Here is a 24,243-nt window from a genome sequence, read left to right as displayed (position 1 = left end):
AGAATTTTTCATGTCATTTCCACTCTAATCTTTTTGGTGACTCATTGTACCAACGTTGTATAAGATGCAATGTGAAAGTCTCTTGATTCTTCTCTTTTTCACCTTCTTATAATAGTTCATTCCGATCAATAGTTGAATTCACATCATCAACTGTTCATATGATTCTTTGGCATTTCATTTTTCATGAACAAATACAGCTAAGTGTTTTATTATATACATAATTTAATTATGACATCTACTTGTTCAATAACATTTTCTTAAATATAATTTAAGTTAAAAAATTGTTGTTTGCACAATGAATCTACAGATTTCAATTTATCGGTGTGTTATTAAAATAATTTCAAATAGATCAGTTTTTTCAATATTTCTTAATTTATTGTTTTGATTTCTCTAACAGTAAATTTGATTGACTACCAAATTGCATAAACTAGGCTAAAGTAAGCTTAGCAGAACAATGATCGGCAGATTCCTCATCTCGCAAGTACCTAAATAGTTCCAAATTTTACATGTCCAAGCAAAAATGAAAGAACAAAAAACTAAATATAACAATAAAACATTTCTATGAATCAAGTTTGTTACATGAGTTGCTACAGAACTAATACAGCAACCAAAAACAGCTAAAAGAGTAATAACCATTGCTGTCTTTCATGAATGATAGGATTCCAAGTTTTCCCTGGACTCGCTGATAAAATCATCCAATCCGCCAAGCAGTTTGATCAATAATTGGCTGCAGCTATCTGGTTTTGTGCAGGGTCCACACATAAGGTAGATGACATTGCCTAATGGCCTCGTATAAATCCCATCCTCTCTAAGCTTTAATAGAAGAGATCTTGCATACAAGGATGCATACCTGTTCAAAACCGACAAACTTCAGTAATCAACTCTAAAATAATCGTACTTACAAAGAATTCCGATGTGAATTTATTTACCAACATATCACAATTCCTAATGAAGTATGAAATTTGTTTGGGAAGACTATAAACTGGCACACTCTAACCAGCAAACAGAATATCTGGTTTAATTTATCTTTTTAATTCTTTGATTATGAAGTCAGGTGCATTGGGGACATCTATGGCAACGGAGCAAAAACCTTCCACCGTGGAGGTGAGAATCAAACATTGAGTACATTACCTAGTTCCTACTGTATTCATTAAAGAATTGCCAAAGTACAATGGGGCTACCTTCTTTCTGTTTGTTCTATCTGGTAATAAATAGCTAGCTCAATATTCACATAACTTAAAAAATAATATACATAGAGAAAACGTTTTTCTGAAATTGAAGTTGATGAGGAGGTTCGAGCATACCCCGCATTAGAGCCATCTGCTTGAAGTTCTAGAGCAAAGAGAGTTCCCAATGCTACTACTCTCTTCACTGCAGGATGTGATGAGATCTCGTAAACCAAATTCTCATCCCATAACTGTAAGAGTTGAAAAAACAAATGGATCCAACAGAAAGATATTTTAGCAAGACCTTCAAAGTATAACATAACTTTAAATGCAAGTATTAATCATCATTAACGAGAATGCCTATTTATTCAAAATGATATAATATGAAATCACAACGTTCTTCAGAAGTATCATTTTCTTCTACCTTCTTCCCTGATGCATAATATTATTATCCAAATCCTTCTAGCCCCAAACATTATAATCCAAAGAAATTCATGAAAATTTGTTTAACCAGCCACTTGAGAACTTTAAATAGATCGCACATACCTCCCTGAGAGATGTCCCTTCAGCATTGATATTCAGGTTTGTTTGAGAATTTTTAAACCATTTAATGGACTTCGCAGCAGCCGTGCAGCCCAAAGCATGAGCTGAATACGAGTGTCCATGCAGAAGGGCCTCGAGCTATAAAAATAACGTGAAGAAGGTATTTAACCACTTGGTCGATGCCAAAAATTGTAAGAGCAAAGCTTATTTCAGCTTTGATTAGAGAGTGAAGGAAACACAAGCAGATCATAATGCAATCCTACATATTAACCATACAGAAGTCTGCAGATAAATTTTGATTGAGAACTACTAAAACTAATATACAATGTGTTAAGAGTGCCGCCTCAGGAAAAACACAAATAACCAAAACAAGCTGTCATAAGATTATGATCGTCTCATAGACAGATGATAACAAAGAGACATTGTAGCTGACATAACCCTTGCAGTAATTACCTTAGAGTCACCAATAAAGGATTCAAATACAGAGTTTGAAGCTAATGTAGCAGATAACGGAATAATTCCACCAGTCATCAGCTTTGCGAAGCAGGCTATATCTGGCACACAATGAAGTAGCTCCGCAGCAGTCTGTAAGGAACCCATAGATTGAATTAACCTTTTCATGTTCTTAGTTCCAGCGAGATAATGAAATTTTGTTATGATGAATGACTACGTACCTCAGTACCCAAGCGCCAAAAACCAGTAAAAACCTCATCAAAAATGACAGGAATCTTTTTATCTTGGCATTCTTTCACAAGTACCCGTTGGAAGAGAGGATCCACCATATGCATTCCTCCAGCACCTTGTATTACTGTATAACAATTCTCAGGTTAGATGATAAAATAATTAGTTCAAGGAACTGCATTTGTTGTTACTTAAGCTTCTTAGACTTAAGAGTATGTAACCAAAGTCATAAACACTTCAGATTTCAAAATCTTTTCTCATCGGAGGTACAAAAACTAATTATACGTTTTTCCCATCTGAATTAGCCTTAAAATAATTGGAAATCAAATGACAATAAGCCATGCGAATCAACATTCTCAAAAAAAAAAAAATGGAGAGGACTCCACAATTTAAGCCCCCCCCAACCCATCTCATCTCTTGTCCACAAAATAAACAAGTACAACCGGGATGCTCTATCTCATTGATTATTTATCTTATAGGAAAATCACTCATTCCTCTGATTTTTTTAAATGAGAATCCCAAATGAAATGGCATTCTCAAAATGAGACAAAGGAAAAGATTTATGATAGTAATTATCTAGGTTACCTGGTTCCATAATTAGTGCTCCAAGCAATGAGTTGGACTTTGAAGAATTTGATAATTGTTGTGACAAATATGCTGAATAGATTTCAGCCAAATCTGAACCGTCCCTTTTCTCATCGAATACCTCATCACGTGAATCGAAAACTGACAGAAATAACACAACGTTAATAATATAAAAACAAGATACACTTTAATGGGCAAGAATTATATTCACTTACAAGCATTCTCAAGTCTCAAGGTTTCCGGTTGCAATCCAACTGGCAAGGAAAGATACCATTTGCCTCCGTGCATATAGACTGTAGGAGGATCCAAAAAAATACCTCTTCCAGTATACCTGTTGTGATTATGAAGAAAATGATATTAACATGTACCCAAGGATCTTCATTACTATCCTCTTTCGAAACTAATATCCTTCATTAAACTAATAAAAGTATAAGTCATGGGCTAAAAAAAAAAGCATGGAAAAAGACTGAAAGCAGAAGAACTACAAGAAGAGGTTTTCATGCAATAAAAATTTCAAGGTACTTGTTTTTCTTAAGCTAAGAGAACTAAATGACAAGCTGCATCAACAATGTTGAAAAGCCTACAAGCGACATCAAAGTTCTTTGCCCTGATTTCATAGATCAGAAGAAAATCAGATGCTTGGTACTAATAATTTTGATCTTTGATCACATCAAGTGTCATAAAAATACATAGCAAATAATTATCCAACGATCACAAAAGTAGCTCAAAACGCCACAAACCCAGGTGCATTAAAATATATATATAGACCCTTCAAAGCAACTATCTAGTTTTTTAAGATCATAGGTAATAACGTCCATTGATTGATAGAAAATTTTTCTACAAATACTAATGAAATTTAAACATTTCCAGTTCAATGGTATCCATTATGGATGAATTATGCCTGGCAGCAAATCACTAATGGATGTTAGGTCACATTATTTCTAGCTGGCAGAACCCAAGAAAATTTACGTTCAAAATAGATACTACTAGAGAAGATTCAACGATAACCAATCTCATAAACCCTGATCTTAGAATAAATGTTCAAAAGAAAATACTTTCTCTATTATTTCAAATTTCTTTCTTTCATTATAGTTAATGAGAACTTTCTTCTCCAAAAAATAAATTAAAGCAAACATTTTGAAACTCTTTGGAATGAGCCAAACAGCTATCATAGGTCTAGTTTATACCATGGTTGCTGCAGGAAGCCTGTATAACATGAGGGTGCCTGTGCTTCCATAGCTCCTAATGTATCACCATGATATGATCCATTGAGAGCCAAAACCTGGAATGGTAAATCTTGATAATGTCACCAATAAATTATAATTTCTTTCAAAAAAATAAAAACTTGCACCACAATTTCATGCATGATTAAAATTGTCTGCGACAGTCAGTTACAGGTGGAATACACTAATAAACTTGTGTAGTAAGGCCATGCAAGTAATACCGAAATACCTTACATTCTCTGTTTAATTGACAACAGATTACGGGAAAATAATGAGATAGGAAAAAGGGTGTTTATTGCAATAATAGACCATTGAGAAGACATCTGTAACTGATATTATTAAGAGTAGACTACTTCCCATTCAACTAGAGGAAGAGCAAGAAGATTCCGTATAGAATATGATTGAAACAAAATGACGATCATAATCTCCCTTTTCTACAAAGGAAAACTTCCTCTACAATCAAGGAACTCTTCCACCAAGGGCAACATTCTTTAGAAGAAGTCTTTCTTCAACAACTAACTTGCACCCAAATGAAAAGAGTAGTTCAACGTTTTACACAAAGGTTATCTCGGCAATGGAGGTGAAAGTGGGCCCATCCTGATGCTTTTGAGCATGCTACTAGATGTCCTAACACAACAATGATGGCAGCATAGTCACTCACTGTCTAAGTGTACTTTCCGTATATGTTGTACCCATTAGAGATAGACCATTTATTGTTATGATTAATCTTTATTTCTGTCAAGTCTGTTGCATTAATAATCTTTCAATTAGTTTTTTGTAAGCTCTATTTAAAGAGAGCTCTTTGTACTCCTTGGATCAAGATGAATAATACAGAAATTATCAAAAACTCTCTCGTAGATTTGTTACCACCAACTTACCATAAGCTCACTCCGTTGTGCATCTGCATTGCATTCTTGAGCATCATGGATTCCATGATCAATAGAAAACTTCCGAAAAGCCATCTTTAGTGCAATTTCAATAGCTGTAGATCCATTATCTGAGAAATACACCCTTGAAGCCCAACCTGAAAAAAATGGAACCTTGGTGTAAAGTACAGGAGTACAAACTATTTGAAACAGTTAGAAGGTAGGACAAGGTCAACACATCCCTCCTCTGGAACAGCTATACCTTAGCATAACTTCATCAATCACCATATTCAACGTTACATTTTTATTTTTTTCCTTAATGAAAGTTGTTTCCATCGAGAAGAAAAAACACATATTCTAGATTCCAAAAACCTCAAATCACTTCTTTAGTGAACAATGATTCATCATTCAGCCACTCTCACATCATCATTGGAGTGTACAGTTAAAAATACATAACAAACCATAAGTTAAAAAGTAAATGGGTTGACATTTCACACATTAATCACCGTTCTGGTGCTAAGCACAATTGCACAACAAATAGATTACCATAGCCAGAAAAATTATAGATGTGGAAATTTTTAATGGAATCAAAGCTAATTCCAATAAGTTAAATTCAAATCTCTCAAACTCATAACTTTTAGTTTAAGTGCTGATGAGAACAACAACACAATCTTTTAAGCTCTAAGAATTATTTGCCCATAATATACATGATAACCTAACCAAACGTACCTAAAGGAAGATATGGTGAAAGAACAAAAAAAAAAAAGAGTGAGATTGAAGAAAAGAACTAAACGTTATCTCTCATTCAACAACCTCTACCGTTACTCTTTCTCCTCCAGTTCTCCTCACTAATTTCTTATTGTATCCATTGACTTTCAATTATAGGGGTCCGTTTACAAGGTACAGTTACAATATGGAGTTGGAACTTTTTATTCGAGCATAGGATCTTCAAGTTTATCCTGACTAAGGAGATCGTAACATATTTGAACTGCACATATGATTAATCTTATACGAGTTCCATGGCCAACTATTTCAATTATGGGTACTTGACAAATAATTGAATCAAATTTTATGTTAGGAGTACTATGGTAACTAAGAGTCCGAAAAACCTAATATATAATTGATCTATATGGAACATGGAGAAATATGTGTGCAGAATTTAATAAATACATTACATGGCTGTATGGAAAAGTAGGTTAAAACAAAGAATTAACAACCTTTTCCAACACCAGCAAGCAAAAGCTCTGCACATTCCAAAGCTGGTTCATACACATTCTCTGGAAACATCACATGCCCAAATCTTGCAGCAGCATAGCCCATATCACTTGCTAGCTCAGTCTGAAAACACCTAAACAAAAGATGCGTTAAAGCAAAATCATGGGTAGGTAAAACAAAGAAATCTACAAATAAATAAATATATCATAAGAGCGTAAAAGAAGCACAATATCTCTGTTTGAGAGAATAGGATTCTATCTCAAAATCAATTGGCAATGAGAGGAGTAGCCCATCTATATTATATGTTGTGTGAGTCTTCTTGGTTTTTCCAACGTGGGACTCTTAACATCTCCAACGTCTACCATTTCAAGATTATGATAAAATATATGAAAAGGGGCAAGTATTTTAACAAAAATGCCTTAAAGAACATTATGAATCTATAACGGGAATGACTAGTGAAAAGTAACTTGAAAATTTAACCATCTTGTGTTGAAATGGACTTGGAAAAAATGAGTTGAAACTCTATGATGGTTACCTACCTAAGATACTAAATTTGATGAGTTTTTAGATAATTAAATGTTGTGGAGTTAGGCAGTTGACTCATAACATCATTCTAGAGTTACCTCCAAACCCTTCCTGATTCACTGTATTTGAAACCATTATTCCTATAACATCAATCTAGAGTTACTCTTTGGATCATTAGGAGTGAGTGGTAGAGACTGGCCAAAGCTTGAAAACTAAATGAAACTAAAACACTAACTTCAACAAATTCTAGAGATATGAAGGGAATAAGAATCAAGAATTAACCTGCAGGGCAGCATCAGGACCCTGTGTCCACCAACTGGCACATGCATCAAATTGTTGAGTCATAAATTCATCACCCTGATCCTATATGGAACATGCAAAGCAAACATAATATATTACTATAACTTTTTATGCTACGTGCCAATCAATTATAAAATTAACTCAGAGGAACAAAAAAAAGTGTAGAAAATCATACATGCACGCAGAATCAAGATAATGTCAGTTTCAAGGTCAGCAAATTAAAACATTTAATATAAATGAAGTCAAAAGGTTAAAATAATACAGGTATTTCAACAGGGATCTCTCAGACAACAACTCCTAACTGATGTTACAAATTAAAATTTCTTCACAAAAAATAATGGGGAAAGTGGATAACATTTTCAAAATATAGACTTGTAAGCTCATATAAGATTTTTATTGGATAAATTTTATTTCAATAATATTAAAATTTACAAATTTACAAATTCAAGACATCCACATATATGCATGGAGAATTAAACTATATGCACCTAGAACGAAAAGGGAAACTCTGAGTAAAATTATAAGCTGAAAACACGTGCAAATATATCATTTAGTAACAGAAATTCCGAGTTGCACCTTGAAAACAGTGAAGTTCTCACCACAGCGAGAATCAATTACTGTAACAGCTTCATCTGCCACAAGTTTATGCTGGGTGAATGGCCACCAAAAAATACTCTTTGCCTTTTTTGGCATTTCTCGCAATCTGTTAAGTCTTTTAGAATAAGCTGATAACATTATTTCCTTCAGAGAATCAAATACGTTCTGAGAGTTATCAAACCAATCCATCAGGTCGTCTGTTATATCAGCAGGAATGGGAGGTAGCACCAGAATTGGCACCCTAAAAGTAAAAAATAAATGAACATGCCTCAACTCAAAGCTGAAATATACATTGAAGTGAAGAAAATTACAACGGTAGATGAGAACAATATGGTTTATCGGTGAAAATGAAATAAAAACGACGTCATGCTAGCAGCCACTACGTTGCGGAAATGTGGTAACAGGCAACTTGGTTGATTATCAGCAATACCGATTGGCCCTACCAACAGGACTCAAATATGGGTGGTAAAGTATATCTGAATAGTTAAATTTCCTAAAGTTAAAAGAAATTTTGGTTTATTTTTCATGTTGCAACTTGCAAGTGCATACCAAGAAATATACTGGATTTTAGCATCCAATCTTTTGAAGGAATATACTTAAAAAGCAAATCTTGACATGTTTATTTGAATGCTTGTCGAGCCCTCATATAGGATATTTGGCGTGAGAGAGAGATTATGGGTTTCTCAACTTTGTACATGTTAGTGTTACAGGCTTCCTCTCATTGATATCTTTCTAGCACTTTTTTTTTTTACTCCTCAATAATACCATTTGAGGGCCATATTTTATACCTCTAAGGGCTTTGCTTGGGTGAGGCATTATCCCCTTCACTTCTGCAACCATTTTTATTTGATACACTCGTATTTCCTATTAAGAAAATATTAATGCCATAGAATAACACGATGTCGTATACTTGCGTGTTTACTTTCCTCCTGTGAAGTAACACTAACAATCAGAAGTAATTCAGTTTACCTATCACGAAGATGAGAACTTAGCACCACCTCATTTTCAAGGCCATTATCAGCAAAGATAATGGCAGCAACATCGTAGCCTCTAAGTTTCAAGGTCTCATATGCTGAAATTGTCCCAGAAATACCACCCAGCCGGCCATCACCGACAAGAAGGCAGGGTAAACGAAAAGACCTGATAGAAAGAAATGAAGATCTGAAACTCGGGACTCAAGTAAACTTACATGCTATATACAAACCATGATTTAACACCATCACTCTGAGAAAATTGTAAAATATATAAACAACTCATTCTTTATCATGATTTCTTACTCATTAAAGTTCAATTATAGATTTCAGAGTCACAGAATATAAAGAATAAAACAAAATACATTTAGCATTTCGTATTCTAGTCAGTAAACCGAAATGCCCTGCCGCAAAAAGGGTTACAAGATAAAGGAAACTCAAAGAGAAGTTTTTTAATGGAAAAAAAGAGGCACAGGAAACAAATAGCATAATAAAAGCCTCAGTGAAGATGTCGTTTGCATGATAAGAAAATACAGAATATTCATTACAAACAACAGGGTGCACCAGACAATGCGAGCAACGGAGGGTCCAGGTCTTGTAAACTAAGTAACTAACACGTTAAGAGAAAATGTTATCTTCAAAAGGCTCCAACTTGGCATTGGCACATCTACAAAAATCCAGAATCCAACTGAGACGAATTCAGATTAGTTACACATTTGACGATTACCCATGGTAGTGAAATTTAAATTATAGAAGTGAAATTTTCTTTCGGAAAGCCAATAATTAGCCATGGCATTTTTCCATTTTTGCAACCGGTAAAAAGTCTCCATGTGGTGTGCTCCACCCTTAATTTAAAAATAGAAAGAAACATGAAAGATGGTTATGCAGTACTAAGTACTAATAGAATAATCAATACTACGTGGTATGCTACAATGACAGAATGTTATTGGAACCTGTATAAATCACACTGAAGGGACCCAGATGGGCCTGGACTAGCAACCCCACCGGCTGTCTCGACGAGACACATGGCTCTGGTTTCTGCACCCTCACTCTCCCCATTCACTCCCAATCCAGAATTTAAGCAACTCTGCAGCGACTGTATCACAAGGGCATCGTCCACCACCCCGCTTTCCCTCTCAGCAGCTAAATGCGGAGAAACAGCCTCTTTCCAGGCATACATGGTCTTACAAATTAACCTCGAACCCAAACCGGATTCCTCCCCCACCAATCGTTGTTCTTCATACTGACCCAGTTCGCACATTGCCAATTCACTCCCATCTCCGCAACCAGTGATGGAGTTTAGAACAGGGAGAGAGGCATTGAGAACATGATCGGAGGCCAGAAGAGAGAGACGGGCGTGGCGGCGTCGGTATAGGGAGGAAAGCTTATGGAAGACGAAACGGGAATCGGAATCGGAAGGAAAGCCGGTTTGGATGGGCTTGAGGTAGAGGAAATTGGAAGGAGAATCGGAGTGGAGGAAGGAGGAGGCGAGGCCAGCGGAAACTAAGGTTTTGCCAACGGAGGTATTGGAGCCCCAAAGAATGTAAGTGGGATGGGAGAGTGGGAGGTGAAGAGGAGGCAGAGGGGCGGCGGTGGAGAAGGGTTTGAAGAGAAGAGGGTGGCGGGAGAGATGGAAGTTGCGGCGGAGGCGAAGCATGATGGTGGTGGGCTTGAAGTCAGGGAGATGGAGGGAAAGAGATGGGAGCAGAGAAAGGAGGTGAAAGTAGGATAGCCATAAACAATGAGAAAAGAAGATGAATATGACTATGAAATGAAGATGAAGCAGCTACCTCAGTGTGTCCCACAGGTATGATTTTTCTGCACATTGTTGGCCAACTCTCTCGTCCTCATCCTACAGTGCTCGAACTCGAACAGATTTTGGTAAGTGGAGGATGGAGACGGTACAGTTAATTATGTAAATACAATCATCCATCTAATTACTTTTTCTTCTTTTGTAATTAATTTGTCTTATGCATCTATCAACCTTTAATTATTTTTCAACCAGTAAAGATATAACAGCATCATTGACCTAGCTATAAATACAGATTCATATATTCTCGGGCATATATTCATCTTATTAGGTATATATAAAATAAATTCTCAACACTTTATTGTCACTCCTTACCACGTCCGAAACTAATCCTACAACCATTGTTCTTAACTGACCAAAGTGGAAGAACCTCAAGAAAATGTGCAACAAGCTTGAAAATTAAATCTTTGAAAAGGAGCCTGAACAACAAGAACACGAACAACAATTGTGAATCCATTCTATCTCATTTTGTCCATTCATTTTCAATTTTTCACCTTCATTCAATTTATTTATTTACTTTATTTTACTTTTTAAAAGAAATTTGATTTTAAATTTAATATTTTAATTTACTTATTTTAAAAAGTTCTCATTCCCTATTTTCCCCCACAAATTTTTCACTATTTTTTTATTTTTAGTCACCACTCTCCCACCTTCTCTACATACTCTATCTCTACCTTCACTCCACTTTGCATTATGCAAATTCACTTTTGTTTTATGTAAAATGTGTTTTATGTCACCCATAGTTATTAATTCTTGCTTAAGTTTTATTAAAGTGGTACATTTAAAAAAACAAATAAAAGATTTGTTTTGTGAATTTTTGTAACCATTTCTATAAGTTGCTAACACCTTCAAACCAGATTTAAGCAGACCAATGTTCTTTTTGGTGACGTCTGCCACTCCACATAGTGGGTGCAAGGGAAAAGGCATAACCTGTTGGCATATATATACACAACTATCTTAATCAATCGTTTTTTTGCCGGAAGGTTTTTCTTTAGCCTCAAATGTAGGTTCTTCTTCTATCGTCCACCGTATCCTGACTTCTTTACCCAAGAATAAAATATCTAGGTCGGTATCAATACGTGAATTTTATTGTGATTGAATTAAAAACCAAATATTTTTCAATAATACATTACTTTTAAACACTTGTTTGGAAATGAGTTTAAAATTTAAACATTTAATATTCGGTTAGACTTTTTTATTAGTGTTTACACGTGAATTTGGTTTTTAAAAATTTCTTCAAAATAGATTTTTTAAAAAAATGCATTATTTTAATTTGTCAAACACTACCATTTTTTAATATAGTTTTTTCTTTTACAAAATTAAACATTTTAGAATCTCGGCCAACACCCCCTTAGTTTGTAGTATATCAATTATATCTATGTTATATCAACATACATATTCATGTAAAACAATAAACTAACGGGAATTATTTAAATTAGCTATTGAATTGCAGTAGATATTGCTTCAAGTAATATTCATATTGAGATTAATAGATAAAGTTTTATGTTTTTATGTGTTTATAAAAGATAGTTGAGATTTGTATAACTTTCCTTCTTCAAAAGTTCTCTATTTATATAACTTAGCATGTAAATTGGCTGGTTGCTTATGCAGCCAGTTTCCCATTTATTTTTGTATACTCACCTTGATAGCTTCCCCAAATCTTTGGTTATCGTCCGATGAACAAATTTTGAGGAGAAAGCCCGTTACTGTGCATCATTGAGTTTCAATTTTTGTTGCAGATATATTCATTGCTACTTTCAGATGTAATCATGAGTTTAGATATTTTCAAACTTGAGAGCTTCCTCATTTTGGTAGCAATAACTCAACGTGGTTCCATTGTAACTAGAATGTGGTCGTGATTGTAAAATATTGGTTTTAAATTAGCTCTAAAATGAATGCGACCAAATGCTGCAGCACTTTTAAAAATCTGTCACTGGGACATCATGCCTTTTCTTTTTACATTTGAAGTCTCATATGTAAGATCCAGTTCATTCCTTTCATTTTGCACCAATATAGTTTACTTGGGGTTGGTCAACTTCTGTCTGTTTCAATGGCATCTCATTGGAATCCACAGTATCTTATTGTATCACGATGCTAAATTATCAATGGTTCCCATCTTGTTTGAGAACTTTGAGCTATGGCTAATTGAGTCCATGTGTTCTTTTAATCGAGTCTGTGTTCTTTTACTACTTTTTCTTCCTCTAATGCAATAGCCAATAAACATATTTCTGATTATTGGGTTCTAAATATTTTCTTTAAGTTGTCTTAGGATGAATTACCTGGTGTCACTTCAATGAGTCATGACCATGACATGGATCTGGATACAGAGAGCTAGATCTTTTGAGAAATAAGCTCTTCGAGGTATTGAATATGTCGTATGTTTAACACGTGCGTTCATGTAAATCATATTTCATGAGGAAATATATTCTCCATGTCAAAGAAGAGAATATTGTATTAAACCAAGAACTACAAGCTTTGGAAAGGCAAACTGCTTCCAATAACTCCCATATCAGTCATTTCAACGAAGCATTACAATTATATGAGCTAAGCTCTGTGAATGACATGTTCCCAGGGTAATTAAGATGTGCTTAAATTCAATTTTTTCTTCCTGCTACTAGAAGAAAACAACCCTACAATGACAGTTATATATCTCAAAAAATGAATGGAAGAAAAAAAAACTGTCACGAAATATAAAATTTCGCGTTTTTGACGGGAAAATACGGAATTTTTCGGAAAACACTTTTCGCGACAGTTATTAAATGTCATAGAATGTTAGGGTTAAAAATTTTATTATTTTATATTTAAAAAATTAAAATTACATTTTTATTTTTTTTAAAAAACCCAAATTCCCCAAATTTTTCCCCAAAATCCCCAAATTTTTCCCCAAAATCCCCAAAATTTTCCCCAAAATCCTCCTTCCATTCGTGTGCCCTAACTCTCCCCGAAATTTCTCCCAATTTCTCCCTCTCCTCCCGTCGGCGTTCTCCCATTTCTGACCGTCTGAAGTCCCGTCGGCACCACCACCCCCTCCTGGCCGTCCGTCGAAACCTTCTCCACCAACCCGTCGCCACCACCCCCGTCTTCTCCAAACGTCTCCAATCAACCCGAACCTTCAAATCGTGGGCGTCGGTCCTCACCCCTCCCAACCGCCGGTAAGCTTCTCTTCCTTATCTCTTTCTCTCTCTCTCTCTATGAAGTTCTTCGTTGTCTCCATTGGATTGTTTCTTGAGTTTGATTTTATCCCAATTTCAGTCATTAATCTTTGATTTTCTGTTATATGACCTTAATTTGTTCTTGCAAGCACATGATCTTATTTTGTGAATTTGATTTATGCTCAATTTGTGTTTTCTAACGGTTTGCTTCTCTTCAATTTTAATTTCTGAGTTAGCTTATTAGTCTAATTACTTGTACAATGTAAGCCAACGTACTTATACAAACCTACCCTAATCAACTAACTAAGGACAAACTATTGTTATAATTATTTGTCAACTAATTCCCTTCATCATTCATCATGTCTGGAAACGAAATTGTCCTTGAAATGTTTTAGAATAATTGGGGGTTGTTGAACCTAGTCCATAAGTTTCCTTCAAGAAAATTCCTAAATGGTTCGTAATAAATTATTAAGTACTTTGAGGATTATCTACCGTTTTTGAAAGTTTGAGTTTTAAAAGTTGTTGCCTATAATCTCTTTTTGTAATCAGGTTTATTTCGAGGCCAACTTAGAACTCCACACAATGGACAAGTCATGGATGACCCAAAATAGGATGTCAAGAGAATATGATTTAGGAGTCGAAAGGTTCATTAAATTTGGGTTGAGTCATGCCAAAGGTCTTAATTCAATTAGATGTCCATGTTTGAATTGCGGCAATCGTTTACTTAAGGATGTCTCAACAGTTCGGTATCATCTGTATGCCAATGGAATTGATAAGAGTTACAAGGTATGGTTCTGGCATGGTGAAGAATTGAACTCAGATAACGTTGCCAACACGATGGAAACTACAGTGGATGAAACTGATGAAAACGACGATTTATTTAATACAATTAATATGGTACAATCTGTTCAAGAACAATCTTTTAATGCATCAAATACCTTCGACACTATGTTTGATGACGCGAAGAAACCCTTATACCCAGGATGTAAGAAATTCACAAAGTTATCAGCCCTCGTGAGATTGTATAACCTGAAGGTTAGGTATGGTTGGACGAATACTAGCTTCTCTGAATTGCTGTCCATAATAAGTGATCTATTACCTGATAACAATGAAATTCCATGTTCTTTGTACGAAGCGAAGAAAACACTTGGTGCCCTAGGACTGAGTTACCAAAAGATTGATGCATGCCCTAATGATTGTTGCTTGTACAGAAAAGAATATGAAAAGTTGACCAAGTGCCCTAAGTGTGGTTTGTCAAGGTGGAAGATCGCTAAGAACTCAAAGAAGGAAAAAAGTGGTGTGGCTGCTAAGCAGATGTGGTACTTTCCAATAATTCCAAGATTTATAAGAATGTTCAAGAGATCTGAAAATGCTAAGAACTTGCGTTGGCATGCGATAGATAGACAAGTTGATGGTGTTTTGAGACACCCGGCTGACACTCCATCATGGAGGTTGATAGACCACATGTGGCCAACCTTTGGGTCAGAACCGAGAAATCTCCGTTTGGGTTTGTCTACTGATGGAATTAACCCATTTGGAGATATGTCAACGACGTACAGTTGTTGGCCCATCATCACTACAACATACAACCTTCCACCATGGCTGTGTATGAGAAGAAAACATTTGATGCTGACAATGTTAATATCAGGTCCAAAGCAACCGGGGTACGATATCAATACGTACTTAGCACCTTTAATTGATGATCTACAAACGTTGTGGACGGATGGAGTTCGTTGTTTCGATGCATATAAGGAAGAATATTTCACACTGCGGGCTGTCTTATTATGGACCATCAACGATTTTCCAGCATACGGTAATCTATGCGGTTTTAGTGTGAAAGGATATAAGGCTTGTCCAATATGTGGAGAGGAGACTACTTCTATAAGATTGCAACATGGAAAGAAAATGTCATACATGGGACACAGGAAGTATTTGCCAAGACATCATCCATACAGATTACAAAAAAAAAAAAAATTAATGGGAAGCAAGAGCATGGAATTCCTCCACAACCCTTGTCGGGCGAGGCCATGTACCTTAAGATGAAAGACATGATATTTTCATGTGGGAAGAAGTGTGGGAAGACTGTGCATAATGAAGGTGGCAATGACTATTGGAAAAGAAGACCTGCTTTTTTTCAACTACCATATTGGAAACACTTGCATGTTCGACACTGTTTAGACATAATGCATATTGAAAAAAATGTATGCATGAACATAGTGGGCACCTTACTTGATATACCAGGAAAAAGTAAGGATGGGATGAATACTAGACTTGACTTGGTTGAGATGAAAATTAGACCAGAATTGGCACCAACGTTTACTGGTAATAGAACTTATATCCCTGCGGCATGTTATACACTGTCAAAAGAAGAGAAGTATCGATTTTGCAAGACTTTGTCAGAAATTAAAGTTCCAGAAGGTTATTCAGCAAATATTAGTAGTCGTGTCTCTTTGGATGACTTAAAACTGACCGGCCTTAAGTCGCACGACTGTCATGTTTTAATGCAGCAACTGCTTCCAATTGCAATACGTTCAGTCCTACCGAAGAATGTGAGGTACACTATTAGTAGATTGTGCTTCTTCTTCAATGCGATTTGTGCCAAAAGTTTTTCTGTCTCAGATCTTGATGCACTTCAAGAAGATATAGTTCTGACTTTATGCAATCTTGAGAAGTATTTCCCACCCTCGTTTTTTACAATCATGGTTCACCTTGTCGTTCATCTCGTTAGAGAAGTAAAGCTTTGTGGACCAGTATATTTGCGATGGATGTACCCATTTGAACGATGCATGAAAGTGTTGAAAAGTTATGTTCGCAGTAGAGCTCGACCGGAAGGATGCATTGCAGAAGCAAGCATATGCGAGGAGGCAGTTGAATTCTGTTCAGATTTTCTTTCTGGATTAGATCCTATTGGACTTGGGTCACTCAATTCAAGGACAGAAATACAAAGCGATCGACCGCTATCAGCAGGAACATACGTTCGACCCGATGTCCAACAACTCAAGCAAGCACATCTTCATGTCCTACAGAACATTGGAGAAGTGCACCCATACGTTGAGTAAGCATTCTTATGAGTATATACTGTCGTTTTGTTATCCTCAAGCCATCAATTTAATGTATGAAACATTTCGTAGGCAACATTTCAATCAATTAAAGATGGAAAATCGCAGAAGAGCAAAAAATGAACAGTAGCTACAAGTTGAACATAATCGATCCTTCAGTGCATGGTTTAGGGATCAGGTACATACCCAATCAAAAATTTATTTTCGTTTTATCTAATTGTTCAATATTTAGAACGACTAATTGTTCTATTCAATAGGTGATGAGTGAACTACAGGAAGGGAAGGTTCTCTCGAACACCATACGTTGGCTTGCACATGGACCCCACCCTGCTTTAATGATGTACGACGGATACATAATTAATGGAACGTCTTATCACACAAAATCTCGTGATGACTACTGAACGGTGCAAAACAGTGGGATTATGCTAGTCGCAACAACAATGCAAGTGTCAAGTGCGAAGGACAAAAACCCGGTCGTCTCTGTGACATGTCTTTCTATGGCACCATTCAAGAGATTTGGGAAGTCAACTACAATATGTTTAAGGTTGTTCTTTTCAAATGCAATTGGGTTGAAAATAATGCTGGTGTTCGAAAGGACGATCTGAACTACACACTGGTGGACCTTAGTCGAATTGGCCACTCTTCAGATTCGTTCATTATTGCCACACACGGAAGACAAGTATTCTATGTCACAGATCCTGTTGATCCAAGATGGTCGGTTGTTGTGATGCCACCCGAGAAGGACTTTCCCCACAAATGTGTTGATGATGACATAAGTGACATCTTGCCTCACTATCCCCCACTCTCTTCTTACCACACAACTTTTGATTATGACGAAGGTGGTGAAACATATGCTAGACCTGACTGTGAAGGCACATGGGTTACCAATTGACTATCCCCACAAATGAGTTAATCATTGTTGTTTTTTTCTTCTTTGTAGGACTATTCCATTTTCAGAGATGACTACTTCAGAATGTACCGTTATCAAGTTTTCTTTTCATGTTCAATACTTTCTTTGTTTTCAAATTTCGGAGAATTTTATGTAGTAGATGTTCTAATTTGAAAGTGTTATGTGCTTTACCATATTTAGTGTGAATTTTGCCTAATTAAGTTTGTATGAATTGTTTCCTATTTTCTTTGAGAAACAAGGGTTTATTAATGTTTAGTTATGTTAACACTTTTTTGGTTATTTCATATTTCACATTTACAATTAAATCACATGTATTATGTTTTAAATCACATGTATGTTTGCAGTAATGGTTCATTCAGATGATGATGAGGTTGCTACACCCATTCAAAGAGGGGAAACTAGTAGCCAGAAAAAGAAACGTGGCCCTACGGGAATGAAAGATATAACACGTTTTAGTAGTGAGGGACGGAGAATGGTTATTCAGTACAATGAACTAGGTCAACCGATTGGACCGAATGCAACGAAGTTGAAGAGTTTTATTGGAACGACCGTAAGGTTTCACGTTCCTATCACGTACTCTACTTGGCATGTTGTTCCAATAGAGATGAAGGGAAAAATTTATGAATTGATTGAGGTAAAAATGCTTCTTATTGACTGTTTTTAGGTTAAACTACCAACTTCAACAGATTTAATACATTTGATTTTTTTTTTTTTTTGTAGGCCGGCTTCATTCTTGACCCCAAGTCGAAGAAAAGCATACTTCAAAACGCGGGAGTATGCTATCGTGGGTTCAAGTCGAGATTAACAACTACGTACGTACTTCCATTTAAGGACGATGTGGAGAAATTAAAACACCCACCAGCGGAATACTCATTCATCGATCAAGACCATTGGGATGAATTTGTGGCTTCACGGTTGAAGGAAGATTTTGAAGTACGTATGGATATCCAAACATTTTCTTATACTTTATGTACAATTTGTTACACAAATATGTTAATTTAATAGAGGTTATACAACTTTTTCTACAGAAAAAAAGTGAAGATGGTAAACTGAAAAGGAGCCTGTACAAATACAACCATAGAACATCTCGCAAGGGGTATGCAAATCTGGTTGAGGAGTTGGTAAGTAACTGCCCTTAAAGATGTTCTTTGTTTTCATGATGTTAGATTCCAAATATAACATATACTGTTTATGTAGCGTGCATCTTCTTCGTCAGATCAAATAGATCGATCGATAGTATGGAAACATGCACGGTTGGATCGTAAGGGAGAGTTCCCAGATAAAGAGACGATGGACGTTGCCAATCTCATTGTAAGTTAACAAGTTGAGAAAATTTGGCAACTTATGATTTCCATGTTTTTTTGTTACTATGGTTTCACATCTTTTAATTTCCATTTCGTGCACTATTTTAGGACGATCTAATGGGCAACCAGAAGGGACGTAGTTTATCTGGTGGTGACGATGTTCTCACCCAGGCATTGGGAGGGAAAGATCGTCCGGGCATACTCCGAGGCGTGGGGAAGTACGTGACTAAGAAAAAATATTTCCATACCCCAATGGAATCTAAAGAAGGTAATGAGGAGAGGACAGTGTATGAGGAACGTGATCAAATGGCCAAACGAATTATCGAGCTAGAAGCGGAGTTGCATAGAATGAAAAAAGATGAGTGTGCAAAAGGAGATGAAGAAGAACAAGACCCTAGTATGTGTTCGAAAGGAACACCATCAGTTGAAGGGGTTTCAGATGATGAGACTGAAGACGTAGCCTCTGATTCAGTACCAGATAAAGCGGCTGACGTTGTGACAGAAGTGAACAAAGAATAAAATGTGGGGGACACAAGATCAAGTGACTTGAAGGTCAGTTTAAAGTATACTTTAATAATTAAGGCACACTGCTCCACAACAATTCTATATACGTGTTTAATCTTGTAAGAAGTTAGACATAACCCTGAAAACGTATTGACTAACTTTACGTGCACATATTTAACATATAATTCTACGTAGGTTGGAACTCCGTGTATGCTTGCGTTTGAAACTGAAGATACTATCATTGCACATGGGACAATATTTGATGCTGAAGGTGAAGGTGACGGTGAGAACATCAAGGTATCAGTGGATGTTGTCCTCGATGGCCAATGTGTGATTCCAAATCCGACAAAGGAAGGAGTCACGAAACTGACGCATGAAGTCGGATCACATTTAATGTGGCCACGACATCTTGTTCTTACTAGGAATGATAAGGTAATTGTCTGTCTTATTGTGTTGGAGTTTTTATGCATCAAATTATACTAACAGTAGTTGAAATTTTTGTGATAGAAGGAAACTGTGGGCTTCAATACGGATCCGTCCACATTCTCTAGTGCAGCATATCTACGTGCTCCAGTGGCACTCCGGTGTTTGGTTAGACTCGTTGAACATATGGGGTCATCGATTCAACTAAACACGCCTTTAGAGCTATTCGGTGTGAAGAGAAAATGTTGCATTATGGTTGAGTCACTTAGGGATTTCTCGTCAATGCAGCCAATATGCACATCATGCCTAGATGCTTACATGATGTAAGATTTCCTTTTAATATATATACGTCATTGATGGTTGCGGTCTCCTTTTAATTGTAATGTCATTTCATTGTGTAGGTACCTTCACACAATTATGGTACAAGGACGAAGTTCAAGCTTGTTCAAGTTCATGGATGCCGGATCTGTAAGTTACTCGAGTTACAAACAATCGCGTGCGCAGTTGTTGAATGCTCGACTTCTCGGAGCCGAGTATGACCAAGTAGTATTGTTCCCATACAACTCTGGGTAAGCGCATGATAATGACATTTTCATTAACATTCACGATTTGAATTCACTATTAAAATATTAATTTATAATGGTGGAAATGTGTTCTTAGCAATCACTGGACATTGGTCGTTGTTAATCCTACAAAGGGTGCTGCATATTGGATTGACCCGTTGAAGAATCGGATTGACGGAGACATGAGTGAAGTGCTTCAAATGTAGGTCATATTATTGTCGTTAATGTCTTTATTATGTGTGCAACTATTTTAATTATGTAACAATCTTATATTATGTGGTAGGTCATTCAATATATCAAAGAAGAAAAAACCGAGTTGGAAGGTTGTTAAGGTATGTGGCATTGACCAGTATGGTAGTCGTAAATAAGTTATTATTTTAAACGTTTCACATGTATTTTTTGTATTCTACATCCAGTGTCCCAAACAAAATGGGGTGGTAGAATGCGAATACTATGTTATGCGATTCATGCGGGACATAATTTCTTCGAGGAGTACTTCAATTGTAGATGTCGTAAGTATTAGAGTTTTCGAACCACTTTATGTCATTGTTTGGAATGAAAATAATTCTTAACGACTTCATTATTTACAGATGAAAAGTTTACCTCGTACGTACTGTCAAGATGAAATCGATGAAGTTAGATCGGAATTGGCGGAGTTCCTTTCTAAGCACGATGTACGTGCTTAGCACCAGATTAGGAAACAACATTTTTTGAAGTATTTTGTGGGGTTTTTTGTTAATATAATTTTGTTAAACCCGAACGACACACAAGAAAATGTTAAGCGCATTCTTTTGAACAGACTTAAGCATGAAAGGGGTAAGTGAATGGTAATTTTATCACATCTAAGTATATGTGACTTGCTTTTAAGTAAGTGGATATGAATGTGTGTTTGCTTATATGTTTCTTAGGAAGAGTTCGATATATATGTGACTGGCTCATAGAATTTTGGTATTTGGTGCCATACTGCATTGGGATATGAATCTTCTTGCAATCAAATAACTGCTGAAGGTGATTATTTGCTTGTGTCCTTGGTTCACTACCTTTGAATGTTTAATATATGGATTGGGGATTAGAGATGTATATTTTTGCAATGTGCTGTCTAATTGGTTTTTGTAATTCAGTACTGCGGTCTTCCAAAATATGGACAGCTTTGTCATACACATGGGATAATGCTGGGCACTTCATTCAAGTAAGACGGTATAGACCTACATTGTCGCAAACCAACAATGAATGGTATGTCAATACCTGTAGCACTTTTTTTGTTCCTGAACCTGAGTAGTTGCTGTAATCTTCCTATTCGTTTTAATAATTTGAGAGAATTGGTACATGATTATTCATAGTTCATCTTTATTGGCGATGATTGCATAATACAAACTGTTCAACTCTAAGGATTACAAATTGTCGTACATGTATTGTCGTAGGCTGTTTTGTTCTAAGGACTAGGAACAACCCAAGAAGTTGTTCAATTTGCAGTGGCCATTTGGTTGGACGTTCTTCTTCTCCTTGATAGAGAATGGGAGAGTGAGATGGGGTATGTTTTTGGTATGTGTATTCTAGAGAGAAAGAGTAGCAGTATGTTTTTGTTTGCTGTGTTTGCCTAATGTAGTCCTCATGGTCTTCTCTTTTCATTTCATGGAATCAAGTGTTGAAGTTCTTGTTTATGTTCTGTATTTTGTTGAGACATTGATTTAGTTATTGATTGACTGTGTATGTGTTATGGATACTTATATTCAGGTTGTCTTTGTAGGTTCAACTGGAGTGGACAACTTCAAATATCATTTCCAGAAACGAACATTCTCGGTTGGTCTAGTCAAATATATTCGAATGCTATTTAAAATATTTTTTGATTAAGGCCTAGTATTTTGTACATGTGGATTATTGAAACTTGTATTAAGATGTACAAATATTATAAATCGTATTATAGTGTATATATATTAAAGTGTTGGCTATTTTTTTGTACATTGGTGTGAAACTTGTATAATTTCAAAATTGTCATTCTCAGCTACATTATTGTCAATCTAATGGTTCGTGTAATGGTGGAGCTGCATGGAGAACAGGAAAAAACTATAGGAAATTGAGAAATGTGGAACAGGAAATAAATGACGTAACAAAAGAATTTGTGATAGTTAATAGTTGTTGTAAATTGGAGAACGATGACAGTTATTTAACAAAATAAATTGTCACGATTGCTCTATATGTGACAGGAATAACATGTCGTCATAAGATAAACAATGACAATTTTTTTTCAAAAAAAACTGTCACGATTGCATTATATTTGACTGAAAAAAAAATATCGTCAATGGCAAAACAATGACATTTAATGTTATCGAAAAACTGTTACGATTGCACAATCGTTGACTGGAAAAAAATGTCGTCAATAACTAAACAATGACATTTTTACAAAAAAAACTGTCGCAAAAAACATATTCATGACAATTAATACATGTCACAATAATAGAATTCGTGACAATTATTTAACTGTCGTTAATAAAGAAATGATGATAGTTATTAAATGTCATAAAATAGATTATGACAGTTATTGAATGTCGTTGAATGTTGATTAACGACATTTATTTCATGTCATAAAATAACCTATTGCGACAGTTTTCAAAAACTGTCGTCGAAGGCCTTTCCATGACTCCCGCTTCTATGACTGAAAATAATTGTCGCGAAATCCATTCACGACAGTAAATAACTGTCGTCGTAGACCACTTTTGTACTAGTGTGCACTCCTGGGTTTACATGCACACTACTCTACACGTACACTCATGAAAGGGTATCCTCGAAATGAAATATACAAATAATGTTCTCCTCCAGCAGATCATCCTGGTTTGCGTATCTCGTGCTGACACAAACTCTAATAGTTCCAAATGACACTTAACACCTGTAAAATCATTCCATTTAGGAGCTTCTTGGAGTATGTGAATAATTAAGGCAACTTCTCTTGCTATTTTCATTTTGAATGCCACTTGGACAGAATTTATTATTTAGTTATTAAATTTCGTTGTACTGAAACTTCAACTGTCGGCAGGTATATATAAAAGTTATTCATTATTGTAGGAAGCAGAATTTTAACATGTATTGATTTCTTTCAGAAATTATCAGAACTGCATCGGAGCTTCGTGCGAAAATAGGAAAGCTGAAGAAAAGGAGGACGGAGGAAACCAAGCTCGCTAAAGTAGAGAAGGTTCATACAAATGGAGACATCTCTCACCATCACAATGGTAGGATTTTCAAGCTACTTTATTATCAATGAAGCTGCTTTTAGCTTTTCTGAAGCTGAATATCATATCTCACATGCTCGTTGATGCTTGTTTCTGTTGTGCAGGTTTCTCTAATGCTAAGCTGGATGATATTCAAGAATTTTTATCTGGTTTGAAGAAGATTTGAAGTTATTTCACCATGACTTCAATCCTACTGTATATCATGCTTGCTTACGAAGCTTGTCACTATGATCAGTTCTTCAATGTTTAAACTTTATTTAGCAGTTATGAGATATTCTATACCAAATTTGTATGATATATCATTTTGGATCGATGACTATCCTCAATAAATCTCCTTAGAGAGTTTGCAGATGAGTTGCCTCAATCCTTCTTACATCAATTGTCTTGGTTTGCATTACACTTTGGAAGCTTATACTTTTGTTTAAAAAAGATTCTCAAACTTTCAATAGTTAGAAATGGAATTACTAGAAATTGAGAAGTGTTTGAATAAGCGGAGAATCAGAGGTATAAGATCATGAGGTGTCAAAACAATAAGAAAGAGAATAAAGTTGCAAACGGTGGAAAGTGAATTGATTTTGTATTACAAACCAGATCCAAAGCATCCAATCTAAACAAGGACTTA

At 35.8% G+C, this 24,243-nt stretch overlaps 3 protein-coding genes and 2 long non-coding RNA genes across 9 annotated transcripts; 4 read left to right on the top strand and 1 right to left on the bottom strand.

Moving 5' to 3' along the window:
* Positions 1-401: 401 nt before the first annotated feature.
* LOC101216016 (bifunctional dethiobiotin synthetase/7,8-diamino-pelargonic acid aminotransferase, mitochondrial) lies at positions 402-10,603 on the bottom strand. Of its 2 annotated transcripts, none has more exons than XM_031888007.1 (14): positions 9,626-10,603; positions 8,671-8,841; positions 7,681-7,942; positions 7,087-7,161; positions 6,282-6,402; positions 5,077-5,222; positions 4,163-4,257; positions 3,191-3,306; positions 2,976-3,116; positions 2,384-2,517; positions 2,163-2,294; positions 1,713-1,847; positions 1,305-1,417; positions 402-850 (listed from the first exon to the last, which is right to left on the bottom strand). In XM_031888007.1, the coding sequence occupies exons 1-14, from the start codon at positions 10,327-10,329 to the stop codon at positions 646-648; spliced, it is 2,550 nt and encodes an 849-aa protein (XP_031743867.1). In that variant the 5' UTR covers positions 10,330-10,603; the 3' UTR covers positions 402-645. The 2 variants fall into 2 exon arrangements, with proteins under 2 accessions (XP_031743867.1, XP_011656711.1); XM_011658409.2 differs by having other exon boundaries at positions 7,087-7,167; positions 9,626-10,600.
* A 3,613-nt stretch (positions 10,604-14,216) lies between these two features.
* LOC116404339 lies at positions 14,217-15,677 on the top strand. Its single transcript, XM_031886538.1, has one exon. It carries the CDS (start codon positions 14,217-14,219, stop codon positions 15,675-15,677), a length of 1,461 nt encoding a protein of 486 aa, XP_031742398.1.
* Positions 15,678-19,746: 4,069 nt separating this feature from the next.
* LOC116404337 lies at positions 19,747-21,083 on the top strand. Its single transcript, XM_031886535.1, has 7 exons — positions 19,747-19,843; positions 19,919-20,157; positions 20,236-20,403; positions 20,495-20,599; positions 20,681-20,729; positions 20,814-20,909; positions 20,988-21,083. The coding sequence occupies exons 1-7, from the start codon at positions 19,805-19,807 to the stop codon at positions 21,081-21,083; spliced, it is 792 nt and encodes a 263-aa protein (XP_031742395.1). The 5' UTR covers positions 19,747-19,804.
* A 53-nt stretch (positions 21,084-21,136) lies between these two features.
* On the top strand, positions 21,137-22,356 carry LOC116402914. 4 transcript variants are annotated; one of them, XR_004215593.1, is made up of 4 exons: positions 21,137-21,213; positions 21,306-21,405; positions 21,519-21,630; positions 22,145-22,356. It is a non-coding gene; the product is annotated as an uncharacterized LOC116402914 (long non-coding RNA). The 4 variants fall into 4 exon arrangements; XR_004215592.1 differs by lacking the exon at positions 21,137-21,213 and having other exon boundaries at positions 21,220-21,405; XR_004215594.1 differs by lacking the exon at positions 21,137-21,213 and having other exon boundaries at positions 21,220-21,405; positions 21,519-21,644.
* Positions 22,357-23,478: 1,122 nt separating this feature from the next.
* Positions 23,479-23,985, top strand: LOC105435765. Its single transcript, XR_969714.2, has 2 exons — positions 23,479-23,621; positions 23,726-23,985. It is a non-coding gene; the product is annotated as an uncharacterized LOC105435765 (long non-coding RNA).
* The last annotated feature ends 258 nt before the right edge of the window (positions 23,986-24,243 follow it).

The sequence above is a fragment of the Cucumis sativus genome, chromosome 1, assembly GCF_000004075.3.
Source record: "Cucumis sativus cultivar 9930 chromosome 1, Cucumber_9930_V3, whole genome shotgun sequence".
Classification (NCBI taxonomy): domain Eukaryota; kingdom Viridiplantae; phylum Streptophyta; class Magnoliopsida; order Cucurbitales; family Cucurbitaceae; genus Cucumis; species Cucumis sativus.
The sequence above is the reverse complement of the archived record's forward strand: the minus strand, read 5'-3'. Positions and strand labels throughout refer to the sequence as shown.